The sequence below is a fragment of the Alosa sapidissima genome, chromosome 14 (assembly GCF_018492685.1).
Source record: "Alosa sapidissima isolate fAloSap1 chromosome 14, fAloSap1.pri, whole genome shotgun sequence".
NCBI classification, from domain to species: Eukaryota; Metazoa; Chordata; class Actinopteri; order Clupeiformes; family Clupeidae; genus Alosa; species Alosa sapidissima.
Genome location: NC_055970.1, coordinates 32,100,431 through 32,112,910, shown reverse-complemented (window position 1 = coordinate 32,112,910; position 12,480 = coordinate 32,100,431). Strand labels below are relative to the sequence as shown.

At 48.0% G+C, this 12,480-nt stretch overlaps 1 protein-coding gene across 14 annotated transcripts in view; it reads left to right on the top strand.

The window, feature by feature from the left end:
- Nucleotides 1–12,480, top strand: part of LOC121681319 (trichohyalin) — a 145,616-nt gene that overhangs the window by 59,944 nt on the left and 73,192 nt on the right. For all 14 annotated transcript variants that reach the window (XM_042060999.1, XM_042060994.1, XM_042060997.1 and 11 more), the window contains 2 exons: nucleotides 10,201–10,251; nucleotides 11,374–11,457. In XM_042060999.1, the coding sequence (XP_041916933.1) occupies nucleotides 10,201–10,251; nucleotides 11,374–11,457 (135 nt within the window). The remainder of the gene's footprint in view (nucleotides 1–10,200; nucleotides 10,252–11,373; nucleotides 11,458–12,480) is intronic.

Here is a 12,480-nt window from a genome sequence, read left to right as displayed (position 1 = left end):
CGTGTGTGTGCGTGTGTGTGCGTGTGTGTGTGTGTGTGTGTGCGTGCGTGTTAGATTTGTGTATATGGATGAAGTGTCTCTTTTTTCCTCCCTCCTCTGCACAAGCAAACCAGCTTTGCTGTATTATTCATCAGTTGCCCGGCGCTGCTCATGCGGCTGCTGCAGAGGCAAGGTGCGGCAGGAGACAGTGGCTGTGGCAGCGGCGGTGGTGCTCATGGGCATGAGACGGATAGTCACATGGACACGACCGCTCCTCCAACTCTCCTGCGGGCTGACGCCGACCTGACAATGGAATTCATTTTCTGAGGAGCTGGTGTGCCTGTGTCTGTCTGGGCTGGAGTGTTTTTGTGCTGTGCTGTGCTGTGTTGTGTTGTGTTTGTGTGTGCTGGTGCGTGTGCACACTGGCCAGGATTGTGGTAATGAGATTGGGCAGTCGCCTGCTTTAGTATTAAAGGCACATGACTGCTGCCGCCACCACACCCGCCTCTGCAACACACACACACACACACACACACACACACATACCTCCAACTTTAAAAGCAGTAAAGCACGCGGGGATGCAGTGAAATGTTTACGGGGCTGCAGTGGCGTGGGCAGCGTGCGGTGAGGGGAGGGATATAAACTGCAGCTCATCTCTAATCACTCATCGACGGCCATCAATCTGCCGCCTGGCCCGGGGTCCTCATAGTGCAGCCCAGCCCAGCCAGGGTCTCCCCCGGCAGAGAACATTTTTCAGCCTGCACCTGCCCACCCGCCTGCCCACCCGCCACGCCAATAATGACCACGCACAGTTAAGCATTCCTCCAGCTTTCATTATCTGCGTCAGCCGCCATAAACCAGGATACCGGAACCTGCGGTGCTCAGCGCAAATCACTGCCATGGGTGGTGATGGTAGCCGCATCGGTGCGCAGGACGTGACGTGAAAGGGGCGAGTGAGCTGGAGAGCTGGAGAGAGAGACTGGAGCGTTGTGGCCTCAGTGGGTGGGGTGAGGGCTGGGAGTTTGGGTGCAGAGTACAGGATGAGCCACGGCAGGCGGAGATAGCAGGACCGTGCCCCTGCATAAATCTCCCCACCCCAGAGCAGAATGGGAAATTTCTCTTTGGTATTTAAGCAGGGGGGATAATCTCTCACCCAAATGATCTTCCTTTTTTTGGATGAAGGTTTGTGCTGTTGGACTGTGAAGCAAGTTTAAGGCAGGGTTTTTTTTTTTATTTGGTTAAATAAATGATATTATAAGATGTTTCCAAGCGTTGGCCAACAGGGTTGGGATTGTCTGGAGCGTTTGGTTGCCATGTGGGGTGCCAGGTTTGTCCTAAGCCTCAGCAGCTGGCCGCCTCTGATTTGAACCCCATTCTGGGTGGGATTGCCGTTGCACGCAATCATCACATTGGATTAAAAGTTGTTTTGATTTTAAGTACTCAACTCCTTTGCCAAAATCAATTCAGAAAGTCAATAGCTGGACTCACAGCTGCATTTCCCACTTCCCCAGCAAGTCGGTGTAAAAGCATAGCACAGTACAGTGGCATACCTCCACTCTTTCTTTTCTTTCCTCCTTTCTTTCTCTTTTTCTTTATTTCTTTCATTCCCTTTCTTTCTATCTTTCTCTCTCTTTCTATCATGCTTAGGCCAGAGCGCCTTCCCAGGAGCTCATTAAGGCTTGGGGAATCTCCACTTAAACAACTTCATGTGTTAGGTTCTAGCATTTCCTCTCCACAGGATATCAGCTGCTTATCTCTGACCTCTTATTTAATAATGTCATATTCGTGTACATGTAGCCTACTGTCCATTCACGTCGCTCCACTATGACAGGAATGACTGATAATGATTAGTTGATAGAAGGCATTGACATTTTTAGTGACCATCTTCTCAAGTGGCTTTCATTTTTTACCAATCTTTGAGATGGTGTTTCTTGCAGTGGATGTCCATATTATCTTGACTCATCTCTTAGCCCAGGATAGTTCCTGGCATGTGGCTGATATTGCCACTGCACCTTTGGGTATCCTCCTGTATGTGTGCTAATATCCCCTAGCAATCAAACTTCTAATCACAGACAAAGACCACCCACCCCTCTGAAGCTCTGAAGATGTCACATTCCTCATTTCCTGCTTGTTTGTGTGTGTGCAACTGCAGTATGTCTGCCTGCTTTGCTCCTGATGTGTTGAGCTGCACTAATTGAGCACCGCTGCAGACAGAGGGGGCTTTGCCATCCTCTGTTGACCCTCAGTGCTGCCTCTGGAAGCAGCAGCACTATATTTAGTCATATCTGGCCTGAACGCACTCCGCCAGGCTCACAGTTTTTTGGATGTGTGCGTAGGTGGTATATGGTGGAGTGTATTGCACACATACACAGCCACACACTAAGAGCTGGTTGTAAATCTGCATTGCTAAATATGCCTTATGATCAAATATTCCTTAGCATTGTTGCACATGAAATGGCAGTGATGTCAATGGCAATGGCTGGATTTTTTTTTTTTTTTTTACATTTTATATCATGTGACTGTTCACTAATTACAAATTACAAGTTTATTATTTTGAATGAGGCAGCTTGTGATCTCGCTCAGATATAGGAAATTAGTTTATTGTTAAGTAGGCCAGGCACGCATGGAGATACTAAGCTGTGGTCTGACTACAGCTCTCTCTCTCTCTTTTCTCCCCCTCTCTCCTTTATTCTCTCTCTGTCTCTCTCTCTCTGTCTGTCTCACACACACACTTGTATATACACACTGCACACACACACAGGAGAGATGAGGGTCGAGGAAATTGGCTGCGGTGCTGTATAAGATGGGTGTCAGCGTGTCCTCTCCTCGGCAGCCATAAAAGTTAATTAAGAAAAGAAATTTTTATTGTGCCTCACTGCTTGAACACGAGCTGCTGGCTGCTGCTTAATAATGCCCCTCTCGGAGCTGTTGTCAAGATGAAGAGCCCCTCTGAATAATGTGTGTAGAGTTTGGTGTGTGTGTCTGTGTGTGTGTGTGTGTGTCTGTGTGTGTGTGTAAAGTTGTGTGTGTAAGTGTGCTTGCATCAGCTTAAGTGCTTAAGTGTAATGTGTATACGCCGATTTCCGTGTGTGTGTGTGTACATGTGCACACCGGTGTGTGTGTGTGTATTCACTTGTGTATGCGTCTTTGTTTGTGTGTAAACTGTGTGAGCATTAGTAAGTGTGAGTTTGTTGAGTTGATGTTTTTATGTGTTATTTTTTTTTGCGGATTAAGCCCCATTATTGACAAGATGAATATGCTTCGTAGAATGCAATTATTCTTGGGCAGAATCTTTTCTGAGTGTTTCTACCCTCAACCCCATAGTTCTCTATGATTCCAGAACCAGATGGAAAAGCCTGGTGCACTTGAAAGTGTTCCATGCTCATTGAAAGCAATTGTGTACGCGACCCTGTGAATGGAGTGTGTTGCAGTGGAAGGGCACTTTTCAGATAAGCAGTGATTCTTATTGGTGGTTCTGTTTTCCCCTGATCAGCGCTCGTGTTCGCTCGTTAGTACCCACAAGTAGTTCTGCTACCTTCAAACATCACTATACAGTACTATAAATGCAAAGCCTAGCCAACCTGTGAAATTCAAACCAATCTTTATTCCACTCACTCACTCACTCAAGGTGCTTCTTTACCTTTCTCTCATGTTATTCGTTATGCTCAAAGGTTTTTATGAAGTTGAACATGTCACTGTGTGGATCAAAGGGCTGTGCTGATGGTCTCTGGACACAGTAGAGGAAAGGAGGAGGAGAAGGGGATGGAGGAGAGGAGAGGAGGATGAGCACTGAGGCAGAAAAGGATGCATTAAGCAATTAAAGTTAGGGGGCAGAAGAATTGATGCAAGGGGTGATGCAAGGAGTTTTTTTCCCTCCTTCGTTCAGTAATTGCCTAGCTATCACCGGCGATCACAAGGGAGTGAGGCCAGGGGAGATGGTGTGAGTGTGTGTGTGTGTGGGGGGGGGGGGTGTGTGAGGGAGAGAGCAATGTGCTGTACATCAGCATTTAATCCTGAATGTCTTCAGAATACATGACTCACACATACACACAAACCAGCTAACACACAAACACACAACCAAGCGGTAGTACCCAGGCAGGCACACATCATTTAAAAGAATGGATTCAGACACTCCCTACGCTGGTCATAGCGTCACGCACCAACACCCTCACTCCCATCTGAGCTGCACCAAAACACTCGTCCCCCCCTGCACACACACACACACACACACACACACACACACACACACACACACACACACACTTTCTTCACGTCTGCATGCACGCACCATGCTTGTATACTGTAATTATGTACGTATCAATATTTGATGAAGAACACAGGAGTTAGCGCCCTGCAGTATTTGTGAGCCTGAATGGTGGGATTATGTTAACAGTGCTCACACAGGCTCATCTATGATTTATCTGGTGTCCACGCCAGAGCGCCAGCCTCGCGCTGTTTCCTCACTTTAAAGCATTTGTCTCGCCTGTCTGTGGGAGATAAGATACTGCAAAAATGCTCCGGTCTCAGGACAGAGCTGAGCAGAGGGAGTGCAGGGAGAATGTGTGTGTGTGTGTGGGTGAGAGAGAGAAATGGGGATGGAGAGAGAGGAGGGTGAAAGAATAAGCAGGAAACAAAAAGAAACAGATGGAGGGGTGAGGAATGGACAGGCAGTGAGAGAAAAAGAGGAAATGAGGAGAGAGAGAGAGGAGGAAAGCAAGAGTGAACAAGCAATAAGAGAGAGAGAGAGAGAGAGAGAGAGAGGTGTACCCTTTTGTTTGTCGGTGGTGTGAGAGTGGTTCCGGGGAGAGCAGCAGCTGTGATTAATGCTAATGTATGTAGCTGTGGGGAGGGGAGGGGCGTTCTGCAGCCTGATTACCAGCAGTGGCAAGGAGAAGCAAGGGAGGGGTGGCGGGCGGCGGGGGTGACCTGGACAGGCACCTCATTTCATTTAATACATTGGAGCATGCAGTGGCGGAAAGTGCTAGAAAGGGTGGGAGATAATCAAGAGGCAGGGCCCTTCTAAATGTGCGCCGAGATGACACGGAAGAGATTGGATTTGGAAACGAGGAGCCGTGCAGGCAGAGTTGCGTCGTGCGGAACACGATTGATTGATTCCATTCAGGTGATCGGTCTGCTGATAAAGAATGAGTTATTTTATTTTCCTCCTCTTTTGCCCCCTTTTTAAGTACAAAAAAGGGGAGAAAATCTGATGAGTTTCTTCAACCTTAATACAGTGAACGCCAAAATAAGGGCTTTTTTCATGGTGCGGCGTATCCCTGATTCAGCTCTCCCGCATCTTAACAGTGTCACATAAATAATAACACATCATAAATGTCTGTCTGAAAGCAAAAAGTATTTTCAAAATAGCTATGGACAGCAAAAAAGAGAAGCAAGCGACACAGCAGCCAGCCCAGGTAAGTATGGCAAATGTAATATACACAGTGCATTGTCAGGACCACAAACATAATAGCCCCTCAACACCTGAGTGCACCAAGACATCTTTGACTCAATGAAGGAATCATGTTTGTTCTCTATGCCTATCATCCCTGATCTGAAATCAGCCTCACGACAGGCAGACGTCTCAGTAAAACTGATGCCCTGGGGATTGCTAATAAATGTCTGAGGAACAGATCAGATCCCTACTGGCTACGCACGCACCTATGTCTGCACACACCTCGCCGCTCTGGAGGGGCACGGCTGAAATGGCATCCAGGCTGTGACGAATGGCAGGAAATCAGGAAGCGGCCATGACGGGGAGATTATGTGATCCCTCTGTCTACATGGGCTAAGGCATGTCTCTGCCTCCTGTAATGGCCAAACATAATTAAAGCAAACAAACGCAGCCATATTAGATTAGACAGAAGGACATGGGGTCTTTGGCGCTGATTATCTTTCACGTCTTCTTCTGTTTTTTTTTTTTTTATCTTTTCTTTTTTTCGTTTTTAATGAAATGCTGCTCAGAATTAACATCGCCTGGGCTAATTAGATTTGCTGCTGCCCTCGAGAAATGCCAGACAGCTCTGATTTGGGCGCAGACGCTCAGAGATCCTTGTCAGGGGGTTTAAATCTACCAGCAGACATGAGCCCAGCCAGTGCGCTCTTTTCTGGAAAGTTCAGACGGCTAATTGAGTTACAGGTACAGTGGTGGCACAGACTGATGGGGAAGTGCTCCTGCCCAGATACTGAACTTCTGATCCTCAACTTTCAGAACTGATGTTCCTCTACTCTCAATTGAAAGCTTATTAATTTGGTGTGTTTGTGTGTGTGTGTGTATGCATGTGCGTGCAGTCTAGAGACCCTCAGACTAATGTACTTTCTGACAGCATATAATAGGTGATGCGAGTGTGTGTTGTGTACGCGTGCATGTGTGTAATCTCCATCAGTATAGCAGGACCAGGCTCATTTTGTGGTCGGTAATGGCTAGCGGGGTGCTGCATTGTTGTTCAGAATAATCCTGTCAGCATAATCCCCCTTTGTGCGCTTCATTAATTAAGTGCAACATTGCATGCAATCTAGCTGATTCAGGTCCCCCGCCCACTCTGCTCAGCTCCACTCTGGGCCCGACCGTCATAAAGCCCCCCTGTCACTTCAGACACAAGAGGGGCCAGCTAAGCGCGTTTTTCAGATTTTATGGAAATGAACTCCCTCTCGGCTCTTTTCTTTTGCTTCAAAATGCAGTTGACGTGCCGCTCCTCGGCCACATTGCGTCTGTCAGGCGGAGCCACAGAGGCACCAAGAACTCATCCATCTGCAGAATGAGGCGATGTAACCTGTCTCGCAGAGTCTGAGGTCAGACCAGACTCTCTCTTCGCCCATGTCCATGTATAATGTAGAAAAACACCCCGAGTGTCGCCTCTGTCCATTTACTCTTTAATGGCCGATCAGAGAACAGAGTGGCTTTGGGGGTAATGTCCATTTAAATCACATCTGTATCCTACAATATTTTCTAGTTGATTTTTGTCCTTTTTTTTGTTAAGAAATGAATGGATTCTTGCCTGCTGAATATTCATGCCAATGTTTCAGGTAACTGATACTGAACTGAACTGATTTCGATTGCTTGAGGTAGACAGTATCTCTCTATTGTTGTGTAGCTCCGTGTAGCTCATGAGGCTTTTATTCTGTCTGCTTGCTGTTTGCATCTCTTCAGCCTGTGTAACCTATCCGAAGCACAAAGGCAAGCAGACATTTTGAGCACACATTGGCACCCCTCTCCCGCCTCGGTGCTCCACTGCTGCTCAGCCATGGCCCCTGCCGCAGCCTCCTGCGTTTTTATACTCCCGAATGAAACTTGAAGAAATCCATTTATGGTGGCCTCTGCAGCCTTGGCTGTCAGACTCGCAGGCGCTTAAAACTGGAGGTCAGCCCTGGAGTTGTTTAATGGCTACTCGGAGCACCTCGGCGAGCGCGCGTCTGCCCTGACGCGCAATAAATACACTTTGCTTGTGACGGGGGTTTACCTTTCTTTGCTTATTTATTAGGAGCAGGGAAAAAAGGCACTCCCAGCTTTGGAGCTCTTTTCTCCTCATTGTGCACTGGCCCCTGCTGTTATGCATGTTCAAGTGTGTGGTTAGGGATGAAAAGGACATACTGTGTGAAGCAAAGACTGTTATGTATGAATCACTTTTGTGCACCTACTGCTACTAAAACTAACTCCATCTCCCTTGAAGCTACAAGTAAGAAATAAAGTTAGCACTTAGCAGTTATGAAAATTATTTTTTTTTGGCTTGTTTTGTTTTTGTTTTGAATTGATTATTGTAGCCAGTATGGTAATGTGTTTATATTAATGAGTATATCAGAAAGTGAAGTGGGTTTTAAACCTTAACCATACCCTAACCGTAACCATGTGCCTCTGGGCTTTAGTGCAACATTACGTTTGGCAGCACTGCACTACTAATGCGAATGTGTTACATATGGAGAAAGAGCCTCAGACTACAAGCCTCTCCTCTACATGACCGCATTAATACATTCATAAATGTATTCCACTGAATTTATGGCTGCCCAATTGGAGGATGATGAACAGACTCTAGACCCTTAACCCAGATGACCCAGGAGAGAGAGACGGAGAGCGAATGACAGTGAGCGACCCAGGAGAGAAAGACGGAGAGAGAGCTAGACGGAGAGAGACATGGTGACAGAGATAGAAAAGTGCCCCCTCCTCTCCTCCTTCTGCCTGGGCAAGGGGAGGGAGCAGTAAAGACCCTGCCAGGCAAAGGGGCTCGTTCTGTGTAGTGCGCCACCAGGGAGCGCAGGGCTGGGGCTATAAACTTAATGAAGTTTGACTGAACTCATCAGCTTCTGAGAGTTCGAAACCCGCAGACTAGGAAACCAGATGCGAGACAGAAAGGAGGGGAGAGGGGAAAAAAGAAGAAGAAATTTCCGATGGAAGAGGCTCACTTAGAGGTCATTACCGTCACACAGGAAATCTTGAATCTTGTGTGGATGAGAGGATGGGGTTGGAGTGGGGTAGTTGTAGGGTAAGAGTGGGGGGGGGGGGGGGGTACCCCACCTGCCCTGGGCCTCTCCGTACGACTGGATGACTATTTTCCCATGTTCCCCGTTGGCTTTTTGAAGTACATGTCCACCCCACCCAACCCCGCCCAACACACACACACACACACACACACACACACACTCCACCTGAAACTCTATCAGGATGGTCCTGATGGACATGTTGTGTCCGCCTCCACAAAGACATAAAGGCAGAGCAGCTGGGGAGAGCCGCATTGAGCCCGGTTCAGCTTCTGTTCAAATGAGGCGCGCTGCCTCTCCCCTGCATTCACCTCCACCCGCCGTCTCCTGCCTCCCTGTGAGCTTATCAGCCGCTATTATGTGTGTGATTGCTGATAGGAGCATTCGTCTGACTTCCTTTCTTTTGCCTCTCCCTTTGCTCACATACGCTTTAATTCTGCTCTTTGAGGCATATCCCTCTCCCCTCTCTCCATCTCTCTTTTTTTACCTTTCTTTATGTCTTTCTCTTTTTTTACCTTTCTCATTTCTTTCTGGTGGCAGGGGGGAACTTGCCATGCATTTCACGTCGGTGTCGGAGAGTGTTGCTATGCTGGTTGCTAGGGATTTAGCTCAGGAGTGACGTGAAAAGTCCAAATATTAAAGGTGTCCTTCTGATGCTGGGCCGTTTGAAGCCATGCGGAATGAGCAATCACCTCTGCAGGGCTGCCCCCCCCCCCCCCCCCTTTCTTGTCCATTGTTGGAAATATCAGCATCGATTTTCAAGATATCAGGGGGATGGGATGCATCAAAGGTGCAAAGTAGGGAAAAAAGACAGCATCCGAACAGTGAGCGGCGTTCACACGCATGTCTGGTCTAGTCCTTCATTTCATAGTTTACATTTCTTTAGCGATGTCCGATAGCAGGAAATGGCTCATGTTGCTGAAAAGCTAGCAGGCAGCCATTTTGTTCACCCCAGACCGCATGTGACAGCAGCCTGCCTGACGTCTGCTGCTCAGCTCCGCCGAGGAGCCCTTTTGTCACGGCTCTGATTACATGTGCTGGGAATGTCCTTGGTTGGAGAAGGTGAGGGCATAATTGAGCGTGCAGAAGTAATGGAGGGGTGGGTTTGGGGGGGCGGTGGGGGTGAAGAAGGTGAGCCGCTGCACTGTGTCCTCCCTCTCCACCATCCTGCGCGGGGTTAAAGACAGCCAGCATTAGCCAACTGCGCAGCAGCCCCCCAGACGTTAATGTGGAGCGAATCCTCGTGGAGCGAATCCTCATGGAGCGTGGAGGGCAGATCAGGTGTCTCGCCGCCCACCACCGCCGCCACAGTCCTCGTCCCCTCGCTCTGCATTCATGAACTCCTCCGCTTGCTCTCTCTGTCCCCCTCGTCGTCACCGCCAAGGAATTCCCATAAAAAGGCATGTTTTTCGATTACTCACGGTGTCTCCCAGTACCTGTCCTCTTGCTCACTCTCACCCCTTTTTCTCTTATTCCTCTCACCTCCCTTCACCTCGTCCATGCTCTCTATAGCAGCACAACTTAACAGCATTTTCACTTAAGCTGGCTCTGGCACCAAGCAGGCAGCTCCTCTGTGCAGTCTCTCTCCTGCAGAGCATCACTCTTACCTGATGTGTTTGGTAGCCAGGCCTCTGTCTCTGGCATGACCATCGTTTCCTCCACTCCACACACATGCTCCTCTGAGTTTCTGTGCTTGTAGTACCATCGTTATGAGCATTGTGACATGAATGTTTATTTGTGATTGCTCTATAGGTGTCCACTGATGCCTCTGGACCAAGTGGAACAGAGCTGCTGAAAGCTGAGGTAACGTGTACCGCTCACACATGTGCTCTCTTTGAGCTGATCCACAGTCAGACCAGTCCAGTTCAACTCAGGCCGTCTGGGTCCCTTCCATCCATTCAAAGCATAGAAATGCTCACCTTCAGCAAATGACAATGACACACAAGGAAAATGTGTTAGAACACCAACTTGCAGTACACTTAACACATTTAATCTTATTGAAGTGGGATTCTTAATCCAATTGAAAAGTCCTATTGAAAACAGCCTTTCTTATTATGCTATTATGACGAAGTTTGTGTATTTATGCATTGCACCCTGAATGTGTTTACTTCTGTAATGTTTTGTAATTTTTTGTTTGTAGCACATAGCCGTGTGCTACATTTAGAATCAGAGGTTGTTTCCTTACCATTTTTTCTGTCCGTGCCACTTGCACATTCTTCCATCAGTATTCAGAAGAGCATCTCATTATCATCCTGGGATTGTGTGTCTGTGTGTGCAAACATAAATAGAACTATACCTACACACACACACACGTGTGTGTGTGTGTGAGTGTGTGTGTGTGTGTGTTGTGTGTGTGGCCTTGTGCCTGTCAGTCTTTGTGTGGTGTGGTGTGAGTCTGTTTAGCAGGCAGATCAATAGCAGGCTCAATGGTAATGACCAGTCAGTTAGTCCCCAACTCTGCACTGAAGGCCCGGGGAGAGAGGGAGCTTGCCCTGGCTGCCGCTCCCCACCCCCATCCTCTCCTGCCTCCCCTCCCTCACTGCAGCCACACCAGGCATCACACCACCACAGGCAGCCTAGTTAGCCCGGGGAAAAAGGGCTAGAGACCCACCGATCAATGACTTTAGTCTTGTCTGCCTAATTGCTCATTGGTTGACGTTGGCACATCGGCTATATGTAAGTGTACGTGTATCCAGAGTGATTTGCTTTGCCCCCACCCCCTTTTTTGGAACCAAAAAAAGCGGAAAGGGAGAATAGGAAAAAAAAAGAGGCTTACGCCTTCTGTTTTGTTCGGTTCCCTTTTCTGCCCCTCTCTCTCCTCTCTTCCTCTCTCTCCCCCCACTCGTCTCCTCGCCTCTTCTCCTTCCTTCGTTCTACCGTCTTCGGGGTGGGAAAACCCGACCCGTGGAAACGCCGCCACCCCAGTTGTCATCTCGGGACGCCACCATCGAGAGGCTTCGGCGGGATCTGCTGCTGTCTCACCAGGCCCGCGACACCCAGTGCGCTCAGGTAAATATCACGGATTAATGATGGGCGGGAAGATTAGCCAGTTACTCGTCCCGCCGTTATTACAATGAGCGGGGAGGAAATTGCCAGGGTTCACTCTCTCTCTCTCTCTCTCTCTCTCTCTCTCTCTCTCTCTCTCTCTCTCTCTCCTTCCCTCCTCATCTCAGAGCAGCTTATTGTATGATTACAGCGCAGGGTGGGTGACGTGGTTCGCCACTGTATTGATTGTGCTGCTTGCAAATTGCATGCATAAATGAATGCGTGAGAGAGCATCTATATCGCACAATTATGCATTGAGTTGATATTCTGATCTATAATCGTAGACAATTATTCTGGAGGGTTTATTTAAAAAAAAGAAAAAAGCGGTTGGTACTTTGCGTGTGAAATTTGAGATGATTATTGCGCGTGTGCGTTAGCTTTTCATTTAGCATCAGGCAACATTGGATACATCTCCCTCTCTCAGGATTTAAATGCGTTATTGATCAGTGTGGGCCACGGACGGCTCAAATCAAAATGAGTGTCACTGAGCACTTGCATACGTTTCAGCCTTGGCAGCTTGTTAATAAATAAAGGCTTCTTTCCCACTAAGAGGTGGAAAAAAACAAAAACAAGCATCTCCATATCTTTCGTTTAACAAAAGAAACCGCATTGGTATTCCGACTTTCTGTTTTTTCCAGTTGTAGCGTGCTAATGTCATGATTTAAATGAAGTATTGATCAGTTTAGGTGGGGAGAATGGAGAGAGAGGGAGCGATTGTAAGGGAAAGAAAGAAAGAGCAGGGTTATCGGCTTGCATCGCTCACTGAAAAGGCAGAGCCAGAGGATGAGCCGGGTTTTTTGGGATTAAAGTGTGGCGAAGACTGTCCTTTTTTGCTCTCATTTTGAAGCCGAAGAACACGCTGGAATCTGATGGTTTTGCAGTGCCATTCTGGAGATGGACGAGGAGAGGCAGCCGTAGTGTTTGTCAACAGAGCAGAGACAGTGACTCAGATGGAAGGCGTGCTCATTTAGCCCCTCTGAGGGCAGG